Consider the following 14466-nt stretch of genomic DNA (forward strand, 5'->3'; position numbering starts at 1 on the left):
ATATGAAATCTATAATTCGAATAGTATTTGTGAGTCAATCGATATTTTTATTATTTATTAGTCTCGCTAGAAGTATAAGAGATAACGTAGTATAACATTTGAACAGAGTTGACAAGCACCGAGTAAGGGAACATGATAGTGTTATATGGTTACCAACGATCTTACTAAGTGACCATGTTCTAATTTATTTTTATAGATTACTTCTTATGCGTATTATTAAATAGGTCTAATTTACTAAAACTTTAATAAAAATACTGAACTACTCAGTGTTTTACTACTACTTAGTATTTTTGTTTGGTTCTAAAATACTGAACTGATTAATATTTTATGTAGAAAAAAATTGGTAAACTATAAAACGGTGGATTAATTTAGCATTTTTGTTAGGGTATAATAAATTAGATTCTATTTGATAATAAATTTAATATACGGTATATTTCGGTAAAAAAAATTTAAAAGAGGTTAGTTTGGTCAAAAACTCGCAATAATGCTAACTTGTATGCACTTTGTTCCACAACGTGCAGTACATAGATAGCAGTGCAGTACTTATCTCAAGTGGGGATAAACTACTGTCTCGTCGTGTACGGTTGGAAAATATTAGCCTACTTGCTGCCGTTCACCAACCTTTCACTAATTAGTTCGAGAAATAGTGAGAATTAATTTATCTTTATGATTAATATATTTGTATCAATTGAACTGAGAAAATTAACTCAATACAATATTTTTCCTTTTTTTATTTATTTTAGCAATATATTTTCAATAATAATGAAGGTGACGTCTTCTTTGGTCACGCGCCCCACGCATCCGAATGCTAATTTATATAAGGACTCTCCCTCTACGTCTGATCGTCTACATTTGTAACGGAGCGAACCTTCGACAATGTAAACGTAGCGTTTCGTGATTGGTCGTAAGTATCAATATTATCAAGTTCCTGCAGTCACGTTCGCGGAGGATCAACTTCCTCTCTTTTTTTCATCGCTAAAATACAATCGTTTCTTCGCTACTTCGCTGGTCACTCCGTCGGTTCCAAACCGATTCCCTTTCCCTCCCTCCTCCCGTGTCTTTGAGAACTCCGTCCGGATCTCAAATTCCCACCAGTCCTTGACGAATCCAAATCCGTCCCCTAGCTGGAGTCCATGGCGATCTCCGACTCTGGGGACGACGCCTCCGCTGCCGCCCTCCTCGTCCGTGCGGCGTACGCCGTTCCTCCCTCACACTACTTCCTCGCCGCTCTCCTCGTCGTCGTCGTCTTCCTTTACAACTTCCTCGAGTTGCACCTCCTCCGCGACGTTCTCGGCGGCCTCCGTGGCGACCCGGTCGTCCTCACCTTCGACCCGGCATCCAAGATCTACGAGGGCGTCGTCTCCAAGTGCCGAGCACTCCATGGGAGGTTGGATTTGTGGATACTTGGTTTGTTTTGAAGAGGTCCGATTTTGGATTGTTTTCTGGTGATTGATTTGGGATTGGTGTAGGTATTTAGCCACGCCATGGCTGGCGAGCCCCCATTTACAGACGACGTTCCTGAACTTCTTTGGGCGGCCTCCTACTTTTTCCTACAGGAGGTTGGAGGCAAATTTACTCTATTTTTTCAATCCTTTATTTTAACCGAAAGTGAAATTTTTGATGGGGTCCATGCATGTTGCGTTTGGTCTTAACTGATGGACTTCGCCTGATATGTGATTATTAAATGATATGTGTCTTACTTTAGAAGAATTTGGTTCTCAAAATATGTTTATAGGTTATTTTATCCTTATAGTCTTCTGCTTGTTAATCTTAGGAGATTTTTATTCTTCTTTTCTGTACACGGTCGGTTTTTCTATCCCGTTACCTTTTTCATAACTGGTAAATTAGGAATTTTTGGGCTAATGCCGTTTGTTCTGTAGACAAAGGGAATTGCTTATGGATGCAATTCATCTAGGAATGCAATAGGGTCACGAGAATAGTGGCAGAAAGCCGATAAAAGCTCAAGTTGGATTATAATAGTGTTTAGGCAGATTCATATACATGCACATGGACATTTGTTGCGTGGAAATGTAGAGTGTACCTCTTTGGTGAATCGTCAACTCACATCACAAGTAATATATATTCTAGAACAAGCTATCTATATTTCCATGTAATATATGTTGCCGTTCTTTGTGGGTGTTTTACGTAGTTCAAAATTTTTAGTAGCTTCTGTTTACAGAGGCATGTATGAATTGTTTTGATATTATAGTAATGAACTTCATGTGGCCTGTGCGTTTGCTTTTAAAAGCAATCAACTGGTGCATGAAGGACTTCAAGGAAGTAATAATCTGCACATGTTGCATTCTATATCAGATGCTAGATATCTAATTCTTTGCAACTTCACTCCTTGAATGTTTTCAAAGGGAAGAATCATTAACCTCTTCTTCAGTACTGAACACATATCTTTACATTCAGGCAATTGTTCACTGTTCATGATGGTGGAACTCTAGCCTTGGATTGGTTGCTTGCTTCTGATGGTGAGATCTTAGAACTTTTAATATAATATTGTTCCCTTGAAATTACCAGTGTGCTTCCTTGGAGTTGGCATTGCATTTTGTTCTTTTTAATTTATAATGCTATTGTTCTTATTTAGATAAATGCAAACCTCAGCAGATGCATGGTTGTTCACTGATTATATACTTTGAAGACATATGCGTAATAATCTTTTGTAGTCCTTTATGAATATGAAAACCTAAAGATTCTATGTTTGACTGTCAGAACTTACAATCTATTGTGACTCTTTATGAGAGTTTAAACTTTAAACTAGTTTTTGTTTATTTATATAGATAAACTAGTGTGTGTGTGTGTGTGTGTGTGATGACTTTATGTTGTTGCAGAGTAAAATAGAATGATTAAATTCTTGAGTTTGTAGTAAGAAAAGAAAGACGAATTTCCTTAAGGCTCGAATGTCCGGGAAAATTAATCATTTTTGACATTTACATTACTTTTGTTACAGTTGCAGGAGGTCCATCTGAAACATCCAGGGTTATTTATAAAGATGATACGACCCCTCTTGTTGTCGTGATCCCAGGACTAACCAGTGATTCTTCTTCTGCTGTAAGCTCTCATATTACCGAATCCTACTATTCATTTATGCCTAAAACTGTCAAAATTCATATATGTAAATCTTACTAGATCAAACCAACACAAGCACAACTCAACTTGTTTTAATCATGAATAAGCATGCCTGATAAATGCATGATGTTCGTGGTAGAGAATTGAGATAGTTGGATCTTTTATTGAGCAGACTAAAAAATTAATGAACAAATTCTTTACTGCTAAATAATCTTTCAGATTAATTTGTGACATTTGAAAATTATAAATTGCTCTGTGAGGTCGGATCTACCACGCATTATCAATATAATCAATACGAAAAATAAAGTGTGAGAATATAATTGCAGACACAAATATTTTTATGTGGGAAAACATCAAATGTGGGTAAAAAAACCACAGATCAATTTGGATCGAAATCAACAATAATGATTGTGTAATTACAAGATTGACTTATAGATTGCCCATCAATCACACGATTATATATGTAAGGTATTGCTTGTTTGAACCCACGATACACTACTTTCTGTTATTGGTTTCTAAACCTTAGTGATTCTTGAGATTGATTCTTCCATTTCACTCACCTGTGAGACGTAATTCAAAAAGACCCGATGTATATACATTGAGTAAAAAAAAGATTTAGCACATTTCGTCCAAGGTCAAGAGGTGATCTCCAATAGCCTCCAAAAGATATTCCAAATAGATAAAAAAAATGGCCCACTAAGGTCAGGCTAAAACCCTCTTAAGTACCTCTTCCAAATAGAGTCCTAATGACCCTTAAAGCTAATCTATGAAATCACAAAAAGGTGAGAATCCGTAAGTGTGTTTGAATACACTGTTGACTGTTCAAATGCAATACTATTCATCGATTATTGTTCATCCATACTTGCATTTGAACACAATTAAGTGCATTCGAACGCTCTTTACCTAAAAGCACATCTTTTTTTTTAATTTCCATTTGCTGATTGTTCGAATTAAACTTTAAATGAATGTGCATGAAAATTCTGTCTTTACAATAAGAATATGTATTCGAACCAAATTTTATAGTTTAGACTTCTTAGTTGGTTCGAACCACTTCTAGAAAACTTGCATTTCGCTTCCATTTCTTTCACTTTGATTTTCTTCATCAACCTTCATAACTCTTGTGCATATGCTTATACAAAAATTTTAGGTATAGTTACATATTTAGAATATTTAAAATCACATTGCCAATTACATAAAACCCTTACAACAATTTTCTTTTATAGCATGGAGAATGACTTGTTCATGTTACTTATGCTTAAGCTTTTCTTAGATATGTCTCATCTATATCAGATTATTGGTTTCCCCATATATTTTCCCTGTCAAGAAACATGCAGTCATTGCAAGATAATTCTAGTTTTTCTTGGAAATTTGAAAATGAAGCTCAATGAGAAATATATTGTTTCTCTTGTAAATCCATAGAACATAAAGCCATCAAAGATGAAATGCCCCTTTGTTCCCTAATAAGTACTTACTGAACATGTTCTGAAGCAATTGAGTATAGACGGTAAATTGTTTGTCTGCTTTTATGTTGATTCTGGTTTTTGCATATAACAGGCCGTAGTTAGTTCAGAAGTGTCTTCGTATATTTTTTTCTTCTGTATATATTATTTTCTACATCAAATATGCAGTCACACTTCACTGTTTTGTTCTACTAAACGATACTTATTGGGCTCAATGATTTCATGAATCAATTACTCTTGTACAATAGAAATTATTCCTTTAGTTGCTCTTTATACCACCAGCAAATATGTGTTGCAGTATGTAAAACAATTAGCATACTCAATGGCAAGCAATGGATGGAATGTTGTTGTAAGCAACCATAGAGGCCTTGCTGGCATATCTATTACTGTAAGTCCTCTTCTATAATTAGCATTTACTTCAAATCTTTGATTCTTCACAGATGTACATTCCTTAGCTTAGAATGTCTATAATGTATAACCCAAAAAAGTATTCTTTTTGGTAGTCTTATTAATTTGCTTTTCTTTTAAATTGGTGCTTGTAAGTTGTATGATTATCTCAGATTCTTCCTGCCATTTGCTACATCTTCTAAGTTCAATTATTTCTTGGTCAGGTTACTTGTCACTGTTGGTGTGAGACATGCTGAACACTTTATGCAACATGAAACACAATTGCGCCTTTGCATTTCAATTGATTATGATGTTGGATGTTGTATGTGATATTAAATTATTAGGCAGGAAGGTTTTCAGTTATTATTTCCTTCAGTTGGATCAATCCATGATTGCTAGTCTGGAATTCTTTTTTCGCCCTGTTAAAGTAAAATAAATCTTAAAGGAGTAATACACAAGTGGCAGTGTTTGTCAACAGTACTGTCAAGCAGGTTTGATTGTATTTTCTATTACTCATCATGGCTATCTAGATTTATGCAAAGGAATAAGCTATGCACGATCTGCCGGTGCCAATCAATTATATTATCATTCGGCTTGCAATGCAACCTATAAAATCTAGTTTCTTCTTTGAATAGGATCAGATTGCTCTGTCTTGCAGACTTGTAATGGTTTGCAGACATATGTATGAATTAACTATTAAGTGACTAATGCGGTTTGTTTTGTTTTATGTTTTTGTCTTTTCTGTCTGAAAGTTTTGCTATTTGACAGTCTGATTGCTTCTACAATGCTGGATGGACAGAAGATGTTCGTGAAGTTATTAATTATCTTCATCAAGAACAACCAAAGGCTCCCATTTTTGCTGTTGGGACCAGCATAGGTGCCAATATCCTGGTATATAGTATTTATTTGCTTCTCATTTCATGTGCTCCTGCAAGATAAAAAAGATTGCTACAACCATAACTGGCAATTTGTTTTTCATATTGGCATCTTTTGTGAAATGGTAGATCATCAATCATTTTGTGACCCCTTTCTTCTGTAAAGAGCCTCTATCTCCTTTATATATCCTCAATGTGGTCTGTAGATACTAACATAAACTATGCAGTACATGCCATTTGTTTTCAAAGTGTTGAACTGGTGAGTAAATCAATAATTATATTTTAACTTCTCCATTATCTTTATTTGCTAATATAATTCTTTGCAAATTCTCTTTATTTTTGGCTGCATGATCATTTTAAACATGTAATGCATATGTTGTGCCAGCACCTTTTGGGTTTCATGACTTTTTTCACTTGGTGTCAATATCTTTCGATTTATATTATATAACCCAGTGATGATTTTCCTAATAAAGTTATGGTAGGCAAGATGGTTTTGTGAGTTACAACAGATGTTATTGGAATGGTATATGATATTTCAATTCTTCTTTGGCAAATGTCTTTGAAGGTCAAGTATCTTGGAGAAGATGGGGAGAATACTCCTGTTGCTGGTGCTGCATCTATTTGTTCTCCATGGGATTTGGTGGTCAGTTAGCTATACTCTATTTTCTTTTCTATTACGAGTATTTGGATGCTTGTTTACTTATCAATATGCACATTAAGTGATATTGAAGTTTGCTAGTTATATTTTATTTTTCATTAGCTTACTTAACTTCCAGAAGTGCTTGTGTCATCACAGTCATCCTATGGAAAAGCAAAGATAGCTTTTCTTTCTGTTTGAGTCCTAATAGATCTGGTGGATACTCCAAAGTCAAAACTCAAATTCATTATGTGGAGATCAGCAATTGAGAAATGTGATGCAGTTAATGTATTTAAGAACAAAAGCGGAGCTAAAAAAGTAAAATACCGGTTTACTTTGTGGCCTTGAGCCCTTGATGTCATCCATAAGATAATATAATAGATGTTGTCATGCTTCTACTCCCCGTTTGATCAAGCTGTCCTTTTGACTGAGTATTTGTTATGACTGTCACTGATGTTTGTTTCCTACCCAAATTTTGACTCTGGCATTTGAGATTGACTATGTCTTTCTTTGCTTTGTTCTTCGATTCATGGAATTAAATTTTATTCTGGTTGTTGTATCTCAATCGTGTTAAACTTCTTACTTTTAAGTGAAGTATGAACGCTGATTCTTCAACATGATGGCGTAGTTCATACATGAACATTGGTTTAACATTAAATGCATCTTTAGTTTTACTTTCCTTCTAGGAATTGTTATTATGTGAATTATAATGTTTCATGCCCATTTCATAGGTATGCGACAGGTTCATATCTCGCAAGCTTGTGCAACGGTGCTATGACAAAGCTCTTACAATTGGTCTTAAGGGTTATGCCCAGCTGTATGTCTCTATTAAACTTCTTACCTACTAAAATAATTAAATTACCATGTGAGGCCTGTCACTTTTTTATGTGCTGCTATGTTATCCACTTTATTAATTACGTGTATGCGAATCAAAATCTTATTTTTAGCTTAATTGTTAGCAACTTAGCATTAATGTTTATATATGATTCTTTGCTCTTTTCTGCAGACATCAGCCTACCTACACTCGGCTTGCTAACTGGGAAGGCATTAGAAAGGTATGCCTTTTTTTTTTTTTCAAAAGGCTTCAAATTGAGCCTAAAACAGACCCAAATGTAAAGGTTACATAAATACATAAAAAATTAAAATAGGTAACGAAATGATGAGATTAGAAAATAACCCGAATAAACTTAATCCTAACTAGATTTGACTCAATAAAGACACGTAAATACTAACCATCAACTTTCTAATCTATAATATATCGGCATTTATTATCCTACATCATTTTCTTTAGTGCATAACATTAGTCATAATTCATTTAGTTGAGCAATTTATTTTTGCCTTTATCTACATTCTTGGAGGTAAAAGACTTGGTTGCTGAATCGTTGTAGTTCTGATGTAGAATGTAATTTTCTTTTTTTTTATGCATTACCAAAATAGTTCTATAAAATTTGTGTCATGGACTTGTGGACTTATTATACATGCCACAGTCATATTGATTTCCATTTTTTGGCTGCTCATGTCAGAAATTCATTTTTTTTTTTGGTTACTTTTATCAGTCACGCTCTGTTCGGGACTTCGACAACCATGCCACATGCCTTGTTGGAAAATTTGAGGTATTGTATCTGGCCTTACCGTTTAGCTTCTTTTGGTGTTGCTTAGATAGGGACATGAGCTCTAGGTTATTTATATCTGAATTTCTGTTTTGGCTGGAGGATGATAATGATATGCGGGTAAATGTAGAACAGAAATCTAACTACATTCATTTTGAAAGTATGGTACCATCAGATAGGAAAAACAATGTTGGTAGAAGACATCCCTTCATGAAAGTTTATGTAGTTAATGATCTGCACTCTTGTATCCATCATTGTCAAGTAAACATCATTACCATATATATGGCGGTTCATTTCAAGCTATAAAATTCTGCAGAGATTTTGTTATTTCTCAATGGAGGATTTCCCTTAAGAGATTTTCATATATTTAGGTCTGTTTAGGTAAGTTAGGAAGAAATTTCATAGGAATTTGAACATGTAGGAATTGAAAAATTGCAACTAAAGAATCCTACGTGATTTTTTTTTCCTTTGGATTGCTTTAAGTTATCATGTTTGGATAATTTAGGAAATTTTAGAGGAAAAAAAATTAAAAGAAGAGATGGGAGGAGGAGGTGGTGGAGGTGAACAGAGGAGGAGGGTGTTGGACTGATGAGGTGGAGAGTGTAGAGAGAGAAGTTCACTCTCGAGTGTAGGAAAAACATCCACTCGAAGTGAATGTCTTTTTCCCTTAGGAAAGGGTATTTCCTATGGGAAAAGCTTTCCTTGAAAAAATTATCCATACACCTAGGTAGGAAAAAATTCCTATCCCTCTAAATTAACCTAAAGAAAGCCAAATTCCCACATAATCCTATGGAAATCCAAACAGGCCCATAGTTGGAAATTTAACCTTTATCTCCTTGATAAATTCAAAACTGAAGAGTTTAATTTTTAACTAAAATGCTGAACACGTATGCTGGAAGGTGATCCATGTTCACACATTACTTTTTTGGGAGACAGATAGCACATGATTTAAAGATTCATTATTTTTTGCTGTAGACTGTAGATACATACTACCGCCGCTGTAGCAGTGTCAGTTATGTTGCAAATGTCTCAGTTCCATTGCTCTGTGTCAGTGCTTTGGATGATCCAGTGTGCACAAAGGAAGCTATTCCTTGGGATGAGTGTAGGTATATCCATTTCCCAGTAAGTGTAATTAAATTTGACTTTTAATGACTCCTTTATAGTGTATACTTACCATTAATTTATCTAATGGTATAGAGCAAACAAGAACATTGTTTTGGCAACGGCAGCGCATGGTGGGCACCTTGCATTCTTTGAAGGGTTAACTGCACATAGACTATGGTATCTCCTTCAGTCTTTCTCCTTTGTTTTTCTGTGTAACTTGACTTATGAGTAGAGGGACCTTAAGAAGGAAATGACCAGCAATGGACATTTTTTGCAATTTTTTCTTAGTTTTTTTAGGTTGGAAGAATTGAGAACACTCGTTTGCCTCTTGTATCTTGCAACTAATTAAGTTATGTTGACATGTATGGATGCACTGTATTGACACTATTTTCCGTGCTTCTCTGTTATCTTTACAAACTATTTTTACAACCTTCATTTTTCGCAGTAGTAGACAGACATGCTCCAGAACATCTGCACATTTACTTCTTTCTTTTTATCATTGTTTTGGACTCTGATCAAGTAGTTGGCGTCTTGTTTAGGTGGGTGAGAGCTGTCCGTGAATTCCTCTCTGTTTTGCACAATAGTTCATATATGCATGGACAGAAGAAGGTGCCATTTTTTAGAACTACGTTATTTATTTAGTACCACTTTTGAAGTTTCTGTATGTAAATGAGGTTTTACAATACAATGCAGACACATGGTCCTGGCTTGCATTCTTCACTGGAATCGTCCATCGATAAGAGCCCCTATGTAAATATTATGGGTGATGGATTGATTTCTGCAGTAACAAATGATGGAAAAGACAACGAGGACTTAATGGATGATCAGACATTTGCTGATACGGAACCTCCTGACAACACATCGACTGTCCTAGAACGAAATGTGAGCAGTACAGAAGCAAATACAGATCTTGTTCACTGTCCTGACCATTCTTCAGGAGAGAAAGAAGAGACCCATAAGGAAACCACCTGTGATCCGATATCCCCCTTGAGGAAATCCGTGAATCAGCTTTCCCGACGCCAAGGGAGGTCGATGTGGTTGCTCGCATATGTGGCCATTGTCACAACATGGCCTCTGCTTGGCTCTTTAGTTTTCAGCATCTTTAAGAAGAAGTTCAGGAGATAACAAAGCCTATTCTTGCATGCGTTTGTCCATAAAATGCCTTCTCCTTTTGTTCTTGATGCCAAAATGGAGGTAAGTGCATTGCTACTAGCTATTATGAAATATAAAGTGATCAAACTTTGGTAAGCCAATATGGCATCCTTAAAGAGAACATTTTATTCCTCGATGCCGCCGGTTTGGCTAGTTCTGGACATGTTCATGAGGGGTTATACAAATTTGAGTGGTAACCTTCTGAGATCTTTATTCCAAGTAGATTGATAACAGGAAATAGAGTTCTCACGTGAATAACTCTGCAGTAGTTACAGTCTTCTTTACTATTATGCCTGCTTAAACTTCTTCTACTTCAGTCGTTATCGAATTCTTTATATCAGCCAAGTAACAATTTTTTGGAAAAGAGAAAAGGAATCCTAAATTCGATTAAATTCCGATCTGAATTTTGACTGTACAAAAAAGCTAAACGTGACAGCCTTCGTGACTGCGATCCTGAATACTTTACGTGAACGTATCTGGAATCTCTTTTACTAACTGATTACAAATGTAGTAGCTCAATGCCAATAAACTATTTTATCCTGTGAATTTCTGTGGGACAGAGTAAATTTTGTGGCTTTTTCACGAAGAATCTCGCAATCTATCCACAACCATCCGTATTCTCTTAGGACGGCACTCACTTTCATAGGAATGTTAGGCGAGGTTTTCTTTATTGCCTTTCTTTTTTCTGGCCAATCTGCTGTTCTTTTCCAAACTTGTTTCTATTTTACTACAGTTTTCTAGAGCTTGTTGCCAAACTTTTTCTTTGCCAAATTAGTGGGAGACTGCTCTTTTAAGTAAACCATTTCATTAAAAAAAAACTGTTCATAAAGTCGCTCTCTCAATCTATGACTTTTATTAGTTTAAGATAACCGTTAGTTTTTCTTTGTATTGACTATTCTTGTATACGAATAAAATACTTATTTAAATAACTTGACTTTCTATTTATCACATGGTCGACTAGAATTTGCACTATGGGAAGAGCTTTTGAACGTTTTAGTGGCAGTGTGATGATCATCGTAGAACAACGCATACGACTTTTGGGGCAGTATCCGAAGATACCTTTGGGCATTTGAATAACGTCCAATTGGGCGTTCGAACGCTCGAGTTAGTTTGAATTTTTGGTGTTTTTAATGGCATCTATGAACCAAACATATTAGATCTTAATGTGCTTTTGAAGAGATATTCTTAATGATTAGAGAAATATGATGAGTGAGATTGATTGAAGATCTCGGATCGTCGCTATTGCATTCTGCGATTGGAGTGAATTACTACCTCGAGAATTATTGAGATAAGTTGTTTAATCTTAGGTCTGAGATTAATTAACCGACCACAAAAAGACCTTACAATCTATTTTTATATTGGAATGAGTAAACTTAGTGGTTTAAGGATGTTGTATTTGCTGATTCAATTTTAAACGATATGTGAAGTTATTATCAAATGGAAAGTCAAATCTTAATTTAGTCGGAGGAAGAACAAAAGTAATACTTCAGTGGAAGCAGTAAGAAAGGAGATGGTTGATGAAGAATAGAACTAAAAAGTCAATAAAAAGTCAACAGTAAGTGGAAGAAAAAATGTAGATCCAAATCAATTGGGACATAAATTGTGTGGTCCTGGACTTATGTGATGGAAACATTTATGCTCTTATTTAAGAACAAAAAATAATACTTCAATGGAAACAGTAAGTGATTGTTTTTCTAAGGCACATGTATTAAATTTAGGTTCGATCAATATCAGTGCTTATTTAACATATAATCTATATCCGATCTATATCGGTATTCTTCTGGGATAAAAAGGCTCATATTCATCTGTGTTCTTATTCATTTAAGATCTGGACCATATCAAATTTATATCTATAAATATGTTTAGTTATGAATTGATTTTGAATTTTACAAGTCGAATTCATATTCTGAGTAAAAAATATGAATACATTAGCATCTGTTTAGAGAGAGAAAGATTACCTTTACACAAATATGTTTATGAGTCAACTTAAATTATATCAAACCTAAACTCAGTTTAACCATCCCTATCTTGATATAAATCAAAATATTAAATATATATTTTAAAATCATTAATTCAGTAATTGTATCTCTATGGTTTAGTCCTATTAAATCATCACAAAAGTCATGAGTTCGACTACCCTATAAATGTCAAGGTTGATATTAAATCTTTCATTAAAATATCGTATGATTTAGATATTATACTTTATTTCTTGAGAGCTAGCTTAGTTTTCTGACACACACACATATATATATATATATATATATATATATATATATATATATATATATATATTTATATTTATAACTCTAAAAATATATACTTTTTTATTATAAAAAAAAACTTGTGGTGTATTGGAGGAGTTTTTGACCAAACTAGTGCTGGCTCAAATTCTTTTTAATTGTTCCTCTAACTTAATATCGGGAGTATGATTCACTATTAATAAAATACCGATAAGATTAATATTTTATTTTTAAAAACTCTAACAAATTCAATATTTATATATATATATATATATATATATATATGTGTAAGTTAATGAAATAAATATTAATCACCGATTCGGCGAGTGACGATGTGCAGCATTTAAAATTTTTTAGATAAAATATCAATAGATTCAACTAAGTCAAACTTTATTTTAATTATTTTAATTATCATATATAAAATGCTGATTAGATCGGTATCCTAGATATAAGAAGAAGACATTAAACTTATTAGTATTTCTTAAACTAAACATTAATAAATTTAATATTTTACTAATAGCTGTAATGAAACAATTTTTTTAAAAAAAAATATTAAGTTTGGGAATCGACTTATTTTGATAATTAAAAAAAAAAGAAAAAAGAAGAAGAGTTCGAAAAAGGGGTAGTTTGGTCAAAACCATCGCATTGGTGATTTGGAGTGCCATTATTTGCTTGTATGATGCACTAGAGATGGGCCCACAAAAGCATACGGTGGGCCCTACCTGGTCCGTGTTAAATAATTCACCCACATTAGCCCCACAAAAGCTGTCCCATTCCCAAGTGGAAACGTCACACAGCTGTTACAACAAATCGCGCCACGTCAACAGTGGCGTCACACACCCGATCTTCCCTGCCCCCGATCATCTGCCCGCCGCGCTGCAGGAAATTTCCTACAAACGCTACCCCACTCGCCAGCGTCTCGTTGGGCCAGACATCATTCGTTAGCCGAAGGACCCACCCCTCTTCCCAACTATCCCAGGTGTACCGAATTCCTTCAGCTCCGCACCGGAGATGATCGGCTCCTGCTCCCCCGGTGTGCTTCGCTCATATGAAACGTGGACGGAATGATTAAAGAATGATTTTGTAGAGTTGTGCAAAGATTTGACTTTCTTTTTGCAATTTCATCCTATTCCCATCATCTTAACCTCATTTTGGAAGTTATTATTATTATTTTTTTTACAAATTGCAACCATTCTTATTAACTAATTAGCTACTAACCTTTACACTGGCTCATACTTTTGAAGTGAAAAGACTAAAATCTCTTTTTTTTTAGCATGAATATTCTTAAAAGCACTTTATTTTTTTTTTACCTAGATATCCTTCGAGCCCAATTAATATTACTTTAAAGAGTAAAATACCATTATTTGTTATTTATATTGATGTGTTTATTTCCATTTTGTATGTTAACATGGATAAGATTTTAAATTTATAAAATATCCATGCAAAAATTCATGGATTATAGAAGGTGCACACGTAAATATAAATTAAATTAAAAAAAAATGCATACATGCAAAAGGTGTATCTTAGGAGAGGGATATACATTTATTAGATATAATAACAACTTAGAAAGGAACTCTCCCTTTGACTTGATAAAATATTAAGATATATATATATATATAGGTGGACGAACTAAAGAGACAGTAACAACTAACTAACATCTAATACTAATATAGTTTAACAAGCTAATTCAAAATTTTGTATCATTATTATTTTGGTATTACTCTCCATCCGCAATTTAACTATAAGGCAGGCGGTAAATTGCAAATTAGCAATGAAGGAGAAAGTGAAAAAAAGGAGGAGGTAAGGAGTAATTTGTAAATAAGCCAATGGCTTCTCTGGCCACCTGAAAGCTCACGCTTTTTTTCTCTCTCACACCTTCAAGATTCCACTTGCTTTCCTCCTCCACGGTCTATGCTTAAGAACGTA

General features: G+C 34.4%; 1 protein-coding gene across 3 annotated transcripts; it reads left to right on the forward strand.

The window, feature by feature from the left end:
• Nucleotides 1–956: 956 nt before the first annotated feature.
• On the forward strand, nucleotides 957–10507 carry LOC140769051 (embryogenesis-associated protein EMB8-like). Of its 3 annotated transcripts, none has more exons than XM_073109587.1 (14): nucleotides 966–1387; nucleotides 1470–1559; nucleotides 2416–2477; nucleotides 2963–3057; nucleotides 4834–4923; nucleotides 5691–5813; nucleotides 6363–6440; nucleotides 7166–7251; nucleotides 7441–7489; nucleotides 7991–8047; nucleotides 9020–9150; nucleotides 9242–9325; nucleotides 9688–9757; nucleotides 9842–10507. In XM_073109587.1, exons 1-14 carry the CDS (start codon nucleotides 1134–1136, stop codon nucleotides 10271–10273), a joined length of 1701 nt encoding a protein of 566 aa, XP_072965688.1. In that variant the 5' UTR covers nucleotides 966–1133; the 3' UTR covers nucleotides 10274–10507. The 3 variants fall into 3 exon arrangements, 2 of the variants coding, with proteins under 2 accessions (XP_072965688.1, XP_072965687.1); XM_073109586.1 differs by having other exon boundaries at nucleotides 967–1387; nucleotides 2957–3057; XR_012105835.1 differs by lacking the exon at nucleotides 9842–10507 and having other exon boundaries at nucleotides 957–1387; nucleotides 2957–3057; nucleotides 9020–9146; nucleotides 9688–9744.
• Nucleotides 10508–14466: the final 3959 nt, after the last annotated feature.

The sequence above is a fragment of the Typha angustifolia genome, chromosome 10 (genome assembly GCF_048772165.1).
Source record: "Typha angustifolia cultivar Huaian chromosome 10, ASM4877216v1, whole genome shotgun sequence".
In the NCBI taxonomy this organism is placed as follows: domain Eukaryota; kingdom Viridiplantae; phylum Streptophyta; class Magnoliopsida; order Poales; family Typhaceae; genus Typha; species Typha angustifolia.

What these genes read in the sequence shown, in the direction of transcription:
- LOC140769051 (XM_073109586.1), top strand. Translation starts at nt 1,134, where the DNA reads ATGGCGATCTCCGACTCTGGGGACGACGCCTCCGCTGCCGCCCTCCTC. An exon ending in TGCCGAGCACTCCATGGGAG is followed by an intron (nt 1,388 to 1,469) that starts GTTGGATTTGTG and finishes GGATTGGTGTAG; the next exon opens with GTATTTAGCCACGCCATGGC. An exon ending in GTTCTCCATGGGATTTGGTG is followed by an intron (nt 6,441 to 7,165) that starts GTCAGTTAGCTA and finishes CCCATTTCATAG; the next exon opens with GTATGCGACAGGTTCATATC.